The sequence below is a fragment of the Pteronotus mesoamericanus genome, unplaced genomic scaffold, assembly GCF_021234165.1.
Source record: "Pteronotus mesoamericanus isolate MK-2021 breed Mesoamerican mustached bat unplaced genomic scaffold, CSHL_Meso_final scaffold_651, whole genome shotgun sequence".
Taxonomy (NCBI): Eukaryota; Metazoa; Chordata; class Mammalia; order Chiroptera; family Mormoopidae; genus Pteronotus; species Pteronotus mesoamericanus.
Genome location: NW_026555325.1, coordinates 13,079,874 through 13,092,955, shown reverse-complemented (window position 1 = coordinate 13,092,955; position 13,082 = coordinate 13,079,874). Strand labels below are relative to the sequence as shown.

The following is a 13,082-nucleotide window of genomic DNA, read 5'->3' as shown; positions in this document are numbered from 1 at the left end:
AGCTGACATCATGGACTCCTGACCTATGGAAACTGTAGATAATAAGCTTGTGTTGTTTTAAGCCTCAAATGTATGGTAATTAGTTGTAGCAGCAACAAAAACTAATACAGCATAACTACATACCTCTAGGTATTTCTCAAATCCCCTAAAACTACCAAAAAGAGAGTGAGCGAGAGAGACAGATTTTACTGTGTATAAATTTACCAAAAAAAATTTTTAATGCTCTTGCTTTTAAGGATTATTCCTGTTGGACAAAAAAGAAGTTCCAGCTATATTTCTTCATTTATTCAGCACTTAATCACCACAATGATAACTCAGGCTTGGAATTTGGTCTCTGTCCCAGCTCCTGCCTTCGTCACCCACCCACCTCCCAGAACTAGTCTAAGCTCCTGCAGACAGCGGCCACCTTCCACACCACTCACCAGATTTGTGGCTTTTTTGCTCCGGCTCTCAAGCAGGCTGGAACTTATTGTACATGGCCTCAGGGGGAAGCACCCATCTTTAATACGACCTGCTTTCCCAGGACTTTGAACCAGAGAATGAAAGAAAAGCTCCAAACTGAAGAATCTTACAGTGAACCTCACAGGAAACTCCATGACAGTTTCCATTAACACAGATGCATCAAAACCAGTAGGCAGAGCCCAAAGTAATGGATGACTCACTGGGATTTTTAGCAGACAGTGGAAGGGTACTCCGAGAAATGCTGTAAATCCAAGGTACTTCTCTGGAGAATTAATGTGGAATCCCTTTGCTTATCACTAGGCCACGCCCGCCCTCTACTTCTAGCTCACCACCAGTGCAATTAGGCCTCCTAATTTTTAATAAAGCTGAATACAGTTCTCTCCCAGTTTTCTTACAGCATTTTAAATATAGTATATGCTATCTTACCTGGCCTGCTCAAAAGAATAGCGCTTCTCTTTAAAATCGTTTCTTAACTACTCCACAGCCTGCAGCCAACTAAAAGTCCATAAAATAAATATACCAAAGTAAAGATTTCTAGACTCAACAAAGAGATCAATAAATATTTATTGAGTACCTTCTATGGAGAAAGCCCTGAGAAGTATAAAGAAGCAAGACACGGAAGGTCCTTGTCTCTCTCTGTACATGGCTTACAATGCCATTAGACAAATAATCAAAACTAATAATCATCTAAGGCAAAATATTATGTGATCGTATACAAACTAAATGCTATAGGAGTTCAAAGTGGGGAGAGATAGTGGCTGGGGACGTCAGGAAAGAAAGCTTTGCACAAGAGCTGAAAAAAAATGCAAGAATAGTGAAATTGATTCCTCCAAGACAGGACATTTTCTTAAACAGAGAAATCTAGAAACCCCACCTGCAAAATCTCCCTGTTAGCATACATATCTATAAGATTTGGACATGACTTTAAAGAGAAGAAAAATTTATCCCAATTTCAAAAACAAAAAGCATTTCTGGGATTCTGAATTTGGACTAACAGTAACTCCACAGAAATTCATTCTTTAGTGGTTCTCTGTTGAGGATGAAGGGTACTGACATTTCTGGATGGTTCTCAGCTTCTTTGGTTATCCCCACCATCTGCACCCCTGCAAGCAAGGAAGGGAGTACCCATCGGAGGCAGTCTCTCCCTGGAACTAAGCCATGTGGGCTGGTTCCAACTGAACTGACTGGGGAGCCATTCTATTCAGTGTGCAAAGCGTGATACAGGCTGCCAGATCTGCCATTCCCCTTAGTTACACATTATTAATTAGGAATGGAAAGGGTCCTAGCACATGCCAACCTAAGTCCCAACACACTCAGCATCCAGCAGTTTTGAAGCCACACTCACCAAAGATGTGTATATTGAATGTTCACAGCAACTCTGTCTACATTAGCCCCACATTGGAAACTATCCAGATGTCTACCAACAGTCAACAGACAAATAAACCACGCTATATTCATATAGTGGGATGCAACAGAACAATGAGGATGAACAACCTGCCATCGCCGGCCACAACATGGACAAATTTGACAAGCACGATGTTTAGCACAAGAAGGTACACACAAAAGCAAACACACTGTTTGGTTTTATGTATATAAAGTTTAAAAAAAAAAAGCTAAACTGTTCTATGGCATTAGAAGTCAGGACAGTGGTCACCCTGAAGCAGGAGGAATTTGCAGCAGGAAGGGACATGAGGGGAACTTCTGGGGTCCTGGAAACATCTGTTTCTTAGTTGGAGAGGTAATTACAAAAGGGTGTTTACTTTATAAAAACTCACCAAGCTGTAAAATTATGTGACCCCTTTTTACATGAATGCTTTATTTCAATAAGAAATTTATCTTAAAACTGAAAACTGTGCTGTATTAAAGGAGCATGGTAAGATCAGCCAAAATTTAACAGTACAGTGGAAGACCTACATGTGTGTTCCCATACACAATTTTTATTTAAATTATTTATTTTATATGGTGACCATTTTATGATAAAATTTATTTTCTATAATTTGTTTTAACTGATTTGGTCAAAACATATATTTAGATGGGAAATACATACTCAGAGTAATGTCATAATATTAAAGAAAGTTAACCCTTTCTTTAGGGTTTCACATACACACAACCGCGAACCTACTTTTATCCCACCCTGTATTACTGCATTTTGTTAGTCCTGGTCTGTTGCTTTGAGAAGAAAGAGAAAGAGAAGGAAGAGGAGGAGAAAAAGAGAAAGAGGAAATTTCTCCAGGCTGTTCTTTAAAACTTCTGAGAGGAAAAAAAAAGTAGGGGGGTCACCAGAACATGTTCCAGTGCTGCACAATAATTTGTTTTAAAAAATTGTTACAAGGCAAGGGGCAGGGACTAAATGTACCCAGTAACTCCCACTCTAAGCCCAGACTGTAAGCTGATCCCAGCTGAGAGATGTAACCCAAACGACTGACCATTTGCCCCCAGGCACTGGCCATGAATATATCACTATCCCATATCTGCTATTAATAACAGAATTTTCCTCCTCATCAATAGTTGTAGCATATATCTCTTCAATTTAACACTAAGCAGAGATAAAACTCCTCTTGTCGACCCTCATAGGTCGTCTCTCAGAATGAACGCCCATCCACACAGCATGTAGAAGTCACAGTATCCTGGGGACTGAAAATGGGGAGGGGAGAAAAGGTCGACAGGGGGAGCTGCCTTCCTAAGGGAGGATCACGATGAAGCCCAGATGCCAAGGCCAGAGCCTTGCTTTGGCCAGGGGGATGAGGGGAGCTGCTGTGTGTTGGGGGCGGGGGAGGGGGCGCGGTGTCCAACCTACTGGTACCTTTAGTTTAGCACCTGCTAATCCCCGAGCCCTTAGCTGAGGCACAACCTTGGTGAAGATGCTGGGGACTGCTTGGGCTGGCAAACGTCGGCCTCTGGTTTGAGAAAGGCCTCGCAGACTCTGGCAGAGACCCTCCGTAAAATGTCACCTGTCAGTCACTTAACTTAAACACACCAGCCACTCGCGGGAATGGGAGGGAGGGGGTTAGTCCGAGCATGCTCAGTGATCGAGATGACATCACTTAATCAATGCTGGGGACGGGAAGGCTGCATCAGCAGCCTCCAGCGGGCTGCCAGGAACGTGTCAGCGGGGATCGGGAGGCTCCCATTAACTCGGTCCCTCCCCGCGCGGCTCGCATACAAAGAGGGCACCATCAGCCACACACGCTGGGGAGAGCGGGGCGGGGCGGGGGGAGGGTAAGACTGGTTTATTTCAATCGATATATTCCTTTAAGAACTAAAAACTCATGATACTCCCTCCCTCATCAGCAGCCCCAGCTGCAAAGGTGGGGGTGGGGGAGGGCAGAGGGGGAAAGGGAAAGGTGAGAAGGTAGATCGAGAGGGAGGGGGGCCTAGCCACACAAAGTAACTTCTGCTCTTTGCAGAGTGGGCCTATTGGGCTGCGCTCGGGGCCCCTTAGCCCCACAGATGTGGGCGCACAGCCTTCTCTCCACTCAGCATGAAGCACATCGAGGGTCTGCGGACACCAGTTTGGGAAGTCACCCCCCACTGAGGGGGGTGAGGGGGGCGGTTCGGACCCGGGCTCCAAGACCGAGGCAGCCTGGGTTGAGAAGAAGCTGGAGACAAACCAGGCCTCCCGGGGACACCAAGGCCACCGGTGTTCCCTGCACCCCCAGTATTCAGCTAGCAGAGCAAGGTGAAACGCCGAGGGCAGCGCTGTCTACATGGCCGTAGGAGACAAGGCTAGGATTTTTCCAGTACCTTTTTTTTCTCCTTCTTTTACTAAGATCGTGAGAAAAGGCAGGGTTCAATAGATCGAACTGATCCTTAGAAACATTTGTGGGTTTGCAGAGCTCACACTTTAAAGGGGGAGCCTGGGCACCCCGACTTGAGGGTAACCTGAACACACTACCCACGGGCATGATGAGGGCGGGGAACAAAAGGCCCACCCGAGCCCCCACCCCGCGAACAATGGCGGCGCCGAACCCTTCCTCGCCCCCCACCCCCACCTTCACCACCTGAGGCCCGCACCCGCCAGGGAGGGAACTATGATGCGAGGGCAGGGGGGTCTCTCGTCAAGTCCACCCGAGAAAGCAGCCTCGCGGGGATGTCCGAAGGGGCGGCCCGAGCATCTCTGCTCGGTCTGGGGCGTCGGGGCGCCGAGCTGCGGCGCGAAGCAAGGGGGAGGCCAAGCGCCCCGGCCACTTACCCCGATTACCACGGTATCATCGCCTTTAAATTTGGGGATGAATTTGTCCCCGCGGAGGATCTCCGCTTCGTTGAGGGGCCGGAACCGGCACATCACTTTGATGCTGCATTCAGCTGGATCCGCCATCTCGGCCGGCGGCAGGGAGGGGGCGCGGGGAAGGGGTGGGGGACCGGGGCTCGGCACGACGAGAAAGGAGGCCGCGAACCGCACCGCCCGCAACGAGGCCGCCTCCAGCAGCCTCGACGAAGCTTCTCAGCAGATCATCGCGAATTCGGAGGATGGGCAGCTCCGGCAGCTCGGAGACCGGGGAGGTGGGCAGTCTATCAGCCTCCGGCCCCGCCGACTGCAGGTCTACCTTCCCTGGCCCTGCCCTGGCCCTGCGCTGCGCCCGGACCGACTGCCCGCGACCACGCGGCCGGACCAGGCGATGCGCAGGGAGCGAGCCTCGCCCGGCTCAGACCTCCCGGGCTCCTGCGCGCTCAGCCATCCTGCATCAGCACCAGCGCGCTCTCCGGCCCGCCCCTCGGCCCCAGGGCCCCGCCCCCGCCTGGCCGCCCGGGGCGATAACGTCACTGCAGAGATCCGCCCCGGCTGCGAGGCGGAGCATCCTGGGACTTGTAGTCGCGTCACCTGCAGGTGGAAAGACAAGGATGCTTGGAGTTGGCTTTCTGGGACAGCGGTGGTACCTCGGGTGCAACCTTCAAGAACCTGCAGGTCTGGCCTGGCTGCCCGAGTCAAGAAAAGGATGGAGGTCATATCCAATACTCCCGGTTAAAATCTCTATAAATAACCAGGCCTATATTGTCTCTACACCTCAACCAAACAGTTAGGGAGCATTTTCTCTAGGAACCGAATCCGAAACCCAGGCATGTGCCCCGACCAGGAATACAACCGGGCGACCTTCCGCTTTGAGTGATGACGCCCAACCGAGTCACACCAGTCAGGGCTCATAGCATATTTTGGTCAGGGATTCCTTTAACATCTGATGAAGTTAGGTACCTTTTCAACTGAAAAAAAAAAAAAAGACGACCCCATACACACCCACAGATTTTTTTCATGCTATTTCAGAGGGTTTGGGAACAACTTGAAGCCTGCCTGCGATTCCCAGGTTAAGAACCTCTAATAACTATTAGTTATTACAGTTTACAGAACCTCTGCCTAATGCCTACCTAGAATCCTGTAATATGTACAGAATATATACAGGATCAAGCCCCAAATCCTTCAAAATACACTCAGGCCCCACAATCAGATTTCTTCCTACTCACTAGCCTCATCTTTTGCCACTTCTTGTCTGGATGTTTACACTATGAAAAATCCCACACTCCTTGTGGCACCCTCCTTCAACTCTTGCTCTGCTTGCTTCTGCTATCTTGTTTAAGCCATTTGATCTCCTGGAGTCACCCATTCATGCCTCTTACTAAGTATTAGAGCTCTTATGGTGGAAAGTGATTGAAACCCGACTGTAGCCACTGAGGCAAAAGGAGTATTTATCAGAAGAATACAGATTTATCCTGCTTATTCAAGAAATGATTAAACAACCCAGCCAGAGCATGGGCAGCCAATGGAGACTCCCTCTCTCTGCCCCCCGCCCCGGCCGCCCCCCTCCCCGCCGCCAGTCCTTGTTTTCTCTGTGTTGGCCTCACTCATTCTCACTCTAGATCATCCTTCCAATGTCAGGAAGGCCAGCTGCCAACAACCCCTGGGTTTCATTCTTCAGTTTCTCCCACTAGATAAGGATAGATTTTTTAAAATTTTTTAATATATATTTTATTGATTATGCTATTACCGTTGCCCATTTTTTCTCCCCTTTATTTCCTTCCATCCTTCACCACCCCAGCCCCCAGAATTGCCCCCCCTTAGTTCATGTCCACATGTCCAAGGGTTGTACATATAAGTTCTTTGGCTTCTCCATTTCCTATGCTATTCTTAACCTCCCCCTGCCTATTTTGTACCTACTATTGATACTGCTTAGGCCCTGTACCTTTTCCCCTATTCTTCCCCCTCCCCCTCTCCTCTATTTTACTGTTCATGGTTTTTTATCTTCTTTTTCTTAAATAAGTCCCTTTAACATTTCATATAATAAGAGCTTGGTAATAATGAACTCCTTTAACTTGACCTTGTCTGGGAAGCACTTTATCTGCCCTTCCATTCTAAATGATAGCTTTGCTGGATAGAGTAATCTGGGATGTAGGTCCTTGTTTTTCATGACTTTGAATACTTCTTGCCAGTCCCTTCTTGCCTGCAATGTTTCTTTTGAGAAATCAGGTGATAGTCTTATAGGAACTCCTTTGTAGATAACTGTCTCATTTTCTCTTGCTGCTTTTAAGATTCTCTCTGTATCTTGAATCTTGGGTAACTTAATTATGATGTGCTTTGGTGTGTGCTTCCTTGGGTCCAACTTCTTTGGGACTCTCTGAGCTTCCTGGAGCTCCTGGAAGTCTATTTCCTTTGCCAGATTGGGGAAGTTCTCCTTTCATTATTTTTTCAAATAAGTTTTCAATTTCTTGCTCTTATTCTTCTCTTTCTGGCACCCCTAAGATTTGGATGTTGGATCGTTGAAAGTTGTCCCAGAGGTTCCTAAGCCTCTCCTCATTTTTTTCAATTCTTGCTTCTTCTTTCTGCTCTGGTTGAATGATTATCTCTTCCTTCTGCCCCCAATCATTGATTTGAGCCCCGGTTTCCTTCCCTTTACTGTTGGTTCCCTGTGTATTTTTCTTTGTTTCACTTTGCATAGCCTTCACTTTTTCCTCCATTTTGCGATCATACTCAACCAATTCAGGGAGCATCCTGATTACCAGTGTTTTGAACTGTGCATCTGATAGGTTGACTATCTCTTCATCGCTTAGTTCTATTTTTGGAGCTTTGATCTGTTCTTTCATTTGAGCCATATTTCATTGTCTCAGTGTGCCTATTATGTTGGAAGGAGCAGAGTCTTAGTTATTTGCCAGGGCAGGGCAACCCAGGTCATTGCTTTGTGACACTGAATGTGGGGGAGGGGTTCGAGAGTGAACAAAGCCCCTTGTTTGGCTCTCAGAAGGCTTTAGTCACTTCCCCCGCTACCCACAAGAAAATTGGGCCCTTCTGGTGCTGATTCCCGGGTGGCTGGGTGTGTGTACATTCTAGGTCCCTGTGGGTCTCTCCAATGGACTCTCTTGTGAGGCTAGGAGTTTCTCCTGCAGCCACAACCTCCACAGGTTTTTACCTCCAGAGGTTTTGAGGCTCTCTTTGCCCTCACTGGAACCCTGGATTTCACAGTCTGACTTGCTCCCCATCTGTTCCTCCAGTTTATCCACACGCAAATGTGGGACCGCCCATTCTGCCAGCTGCAGCCTTGCGGCATGTCCTCTCTGCCCAAGCTGCTCATCTCTGCCCCTCCTACTGGTCTAGATGAATGTTTCTTCTGCACACCTGCTCTTAGCCAAAAGGCTGAGAAGCAATTAAATGAATGTTTCTTAGCTCCTTGGTTGTCAGACTTCCATACAGTTCAATTTTCTGGCAGTTCTGATTATTTTTTGTTTTTAAATTTGTTGTCCTTCTTTTCGTTGTGCAAGGAGGCAAAGTGTATCTATCTATGCCTCCATCTTGGCCGGTAGGATACATATTGTTTCAGAGTTTTAGTTTTAAAAATTCTAGGGAAAGTCTATGATTGGCCTTGGCTTAGGTTGGTGTCTTGCCCTAGACCAGTCAGCCGTTGACAGGGAATCTGTAAGATCATGGGGGAATCCCATGGTTGGAAGGTTCCCAAAAGAAAAGGATGTCATTCCCTCCAGTAATGTCCATCAGTGAAGTTTCTACACCACACCATCTTATGTCAATGGTGCTTGGAGGAATTAATCCCAGCATGGGTACAAGAAGGGCCACCTGCCCCCACAGCTACTGGCTGAGGCCCACACAGCCGGAGCAGCAGCAGCAGCAGCAGCAGCAGCATGCTGCAGGCAGACCACAATCCTGGAGGTGCACGTGGTGACCAGAGCAGACAGAGTAGAGACACAGCAGAGCTGACAGGGAGTTTAGGAGCAAAACCACTGAGGAGAGGTGGTCTTAGAGGAAGACGACCCTGAAAGGGAAATGGAAGGATAAGTCCTGCTGTTACAAGGAAGATCCATTTTAATCACCCCAACCTTTCTGCTCAGTGCTTCCCTTCGCAAACCTTCACTCCTCACCATTCTCCAAGCATTGGACACATCATGTCAGCTCTGACTCTTTACACGTACCCAGTGGGTCCCTCTCACCTGTCTGCCTTTTTAAATCCTAGCTATCCCCGAAGACTATAAGACTTTCTATAAAACCTCCTGATATAGGGTTTCCATTGGAGTGATGAAAAAGTTCTGGAGCTAGGTAGTGGGATGGTTGCACAATATTGTGGATATACTTAATGCCACTGAATGGTACACCTTAAGATGGTTAAAATGGTAAAAGTATATGTCATGTGTAAGTGGATAAACAAAATGTGATATTAACTCTGGCTGGTGTGACTTAGTGGATTGAGTGCCAGCCTTTGAACCAAAAGGTCGCTGGTTCAATTCCCAGTCAGGGCACATGCTCAAATTGTGGGCCAGGTCCCCAGGTGGGGGTGTGCGAGAGACAGCTGATCAATATATCTCCCGCACATCGATGTTTCTCTCCCTCTCTCTCTCCCTCCCTTCCCCTCAGTCTAAAAATAAATAAATAAAATCTTTTTTAAAAATGTGATATATATACAGTATACTTGTGTGTATATATATGTGATGATATTCATAAATATGAGTTTTATTCAGCCATAAAAAAAATGAAATCCTATCATTTGCAAGAAGGATGGACCTTAAGGGCATTATGTTAAGTGGAATAAGTCAAATAGAGAAAGACATGTACCATATGATCTCACATATGTGAAATCTAAAAAAATACACAAACCAGATTTGTAGGTACAGAGGACATGTTGGTATTTAGCAGAGGTATGGGTGGGGTGAGGGTGAAATGGGTAAAGGTGGTTAAAAGTTAAAAAACCTCTAATTATAAGAAGAAGAAGCCATGGGGGTATAATGCACAGCATGGTGACTGTAGTTGACAATACTGTATAGTATATCTGAGAGCTAAAAAGAGAGAAGATCTTGAAAGTTCTCATCATAAGTAAAAAAAATTCTGTAACCATGTGTATTGATGGATGTTGACTAAACTTCTCCTGGTCATCGTTTCACAGTATATACAAATATCAAACCATTATGTTGTACACCTAAACTAATACAATGTTCTATGTCAGTTATATCTCAATTTTTTTAAATAAATAATATTGAAAGGAAAAGAAGTTGAATTTTTAAGAAAACACCTTCCTGCACAGCTCTAGTTCCTGAGGTCTCTGCTTCCTCAGGCCGTCAGTCCCCCAGATTGGGCCCATGAGCACCTGTTGCCTTGCAATGGCATTCCTGCTGTTGTCTGGCGCTGCTCTCTAGTTCTTTCCATGTCACGATATTTCCCTTCATAATAAATGTCTTACGTGTATGCCTTGCCCCTGCGGGGATCATGTATTATCTACGTGCTTGTTAAATATGTTAAATATTTTCTGAACCATCAATCCATGTCCATGATGATTGCAATAATGGCAAAGACAAATCAATGAATATGTGACCCTGAAAATAACGACATTACATTGTCGATGGAGCCTTGGGCTCAGAATCCTTCCTATTTCATTCCAGCTCTGCTGCTGACAAGTTCTGTGGCTTTGGAAACTGTATTCAACTTCTCTGAATTATTTTTTTTTTACCCCATCTGGTGAAACAGTGCTAAAAAATATTGCCTATTCTGGATAAGTGAGCATACAGAGAGAAATATGTGAGAAAATACCATGGAAATAAAGTCTGGGAGAAGCTGTGAGGAGACTGAGGGAACCACCCTTCCCAAGAAAGCATGAGAAAAAGAAAGAATGAATACAAGGTTAATTATTCCAAGACCCAGTATAATGCCAGACACAAAGAGCAACTCAATAAATGTCTTTCATGCATTCATGCATCATTCATTAATTCATTCAACAACGTCGATTTTTAGTCCCAGACATGAATCCCCCAACCCGGGTCCACAGGAAATGAATCATTTGCTTCAGGGAATGATCCAGGCCTTCCACCCTGAATTGTTCTCATGGTTAAATTAACAGGTGTATTGTGCTCTTCCAGGATAGCGCCCACGCTGCTCCTCTCCTTCCTGATCTCACCGAAGCTTCTCCAAGCGGAGGGCAGCAATGACCTGAGGAATTTCCCCCACTAGCACAGGGTAAGCACCTCAAACAGACTCAGAGTTCTCCAGCCACAGTTTCTTTGGATGCTTCAGAGAGCAACACCTGCATGGCCTCTACAGCTTCATTGTAGAGAAGGAAAAAATGAAGAATGGTCTGGATCATTCAGGCAACAACGAGCAGTCTCACTTTGACTTGCTTGAGCCTGGTAGAAATCAAGGCCAAAGCACCTGAATTACCCCCTACTCCCATTTTCTCTCCTGAGTGATCAGAATCATTTTCTGAACACTCTGCTCCTCTCTCTTCAGCCCACTCCTGGAGAGAGTTTCTGCCACAGTCTCCACTGCCAGTAAAAAGTGTAAATTGATGCAATTATCTGGATTGTTCAAGGAAAAAAAAGCCTCAGAAATTCTTCTGCCTGAGTGATCTAGGTAATTGCTTCAATTTTCACATCAGCTCCTGTCTTCAGCAGCCACTGGGATAGCCATTTAACTCCAGCACTGGGGTCTGCAGGTCCTGTGTGGGTTTAATCATTTCTGACTGCCCGGGCCCAGCTCCATTTCTACAAGTACCAAAAATAACTGGCTCTGGTGAAGATTAAAAACTAAACGAACAGAGGAAATGTTTTTAAAGATGTTGAAAAATCCCTTTAAACTTGCAAAAATAATCTATCGCCATGGAATAGAAAATCTGGAGGTTCTTTAAATTGTATCTCCTCAGCTCAGTATGTGCAAATAACCCAGCCCCGTGGGGAAAGACGAAGCCCGGCGTCCCCCTTGAGGATGACACTAGCTGAGCTGATGGAAAGAACCCTTTCTCCGCAAGGAGGGCTGCCTCGGGCCCTGAGATTCATTTTGTTAGATTAGACCTTTACTAGTAATGCAGAAAAATATCCGGGCTCCAGGCGAGTAAGACGGAGAACGACTGAGTCTAAGGAGGGAAAGGAGGGGAGAAAGAAAAGCTGAACCCTTTGTCCTGGGGGTGGGGAGGGGGCCCCTGTGAATGAGCACCGGCAGTCGTGGGGTAGCGTGTGCGTACCAAGCACCAGGCCTGCGTGGGAGCTGAGGCGCAGAGGCCCCCTGCCCTTCTCAGGGCTGTCTCAGCACAATCCCAGTGTGACCTGGATGTCAGCAATTCTCTCATCTTCCAGCGACCGTGTCCAAGTCCATTCATGCCCCACTGGGAGACAGAATTCAACACTGGTAAAAAAAAAAAAAAAAAAAAAATCATCATCATCATCATCTACTTCCAGGTAAGCATTAAGAAGGAACGTAAACTTGACCAAAAACATACCAGGAATCACAGTGGACTACTTAAAAATCATGTCTTAGAATAGACTTCCTGTCTTCAAAGTCCCATACCCATCGTGCAGCCACAGAGGGTCCCTTTCCCTCCCGACACCCCATGTATTCTTCTCCCCGGGTCCTGACCTCCCCTGCACTCTCCCTCCCTGATGTAGGTCCAATCTGTGGTGTCCCAGCCTGCTCCCAGGGTAATAGCCGGGGACTCGTCGCTGTGCTCAGGAGAACACAGGGTGCTGGCTCCTTCAGTAAGCAGCTCCACTCTCCTCAGACACTATGAGAAAGTAGGATAAATAGAAACATATTTTCTATTACCCACATGGAGAAATATAGCTGCATCCTTAGCAAGTCAATTTCTTGTAAATACATTAAATAAAGACACTACGACTTCCAAGGTTGATACAGTTGTCTGAAGAGATTCTCCTTTACACTTCAAAGCAGCAATGAGATGGAGTATTCTTCAGCAGAAGTCAAAGAAAAATATCCAAAGACTAGAAGCCTTTTTTTCAACAATTGTGTTAGTTAGTTAGTTAGTTAGTTAGTTAATTGCTGTGTAACAAATTACCCCAGCACCCAGTGGATTAAAACAACATCTGTTGTTTTGCTGTGGGTCAGGAATCCAGGCACTGCTTAGCTGGGTCCTGCAGCGCGGGCTCTCTCCCTCATGCAGCCTGTGCTGTGAGTAGCTCAGGGCTCAGCTGGGCAAGGATCCACTTGCAGGCTCGCCCTTGTAGTTGCTGTCAGGAATCCATTTCTCACTGGTGGCTGGGGAGAGGCTAGCCTCAGTTCCTTGTCACATGGGCCTCACAAGAGCCATAAGCATCATTAGAACAAGAGAGACAGGAAACAAGAGAAATCAGAGTCTTTTACAGCTTAATCTCATCCAATCAGTTTTGCCATGCTCCACTGATTAGAAGCAAGT

The 13,082-nt window shown here is 46.4% G+C and overlaps 1 protein-coding gene across 1 annotated transcript in view; it reads right to left on the bottom strand.

The window, feature by feature from the left end:
* Positions 1–5,147, bottom strand: part of KIF5C (kinesin family member 5C) — a 145,378-nt gene extending 140,231 nt beyond the window's left edge. Inside the window, exon 1 of the mRNA XM_054562730.1 lies at positions 4,655–5,147. Coding sequence (XP_054418705.1) covers positions 4,655–4,780 — 126 coding nt within the window. The 5' untranslated portion in view covers positions 4,781–5,147. The remainder of the gene's footprint in view (positions 1–4,654) is intronic.
* Positions 5,148–13,082: the final 7,935 nt, after the last annotated feature.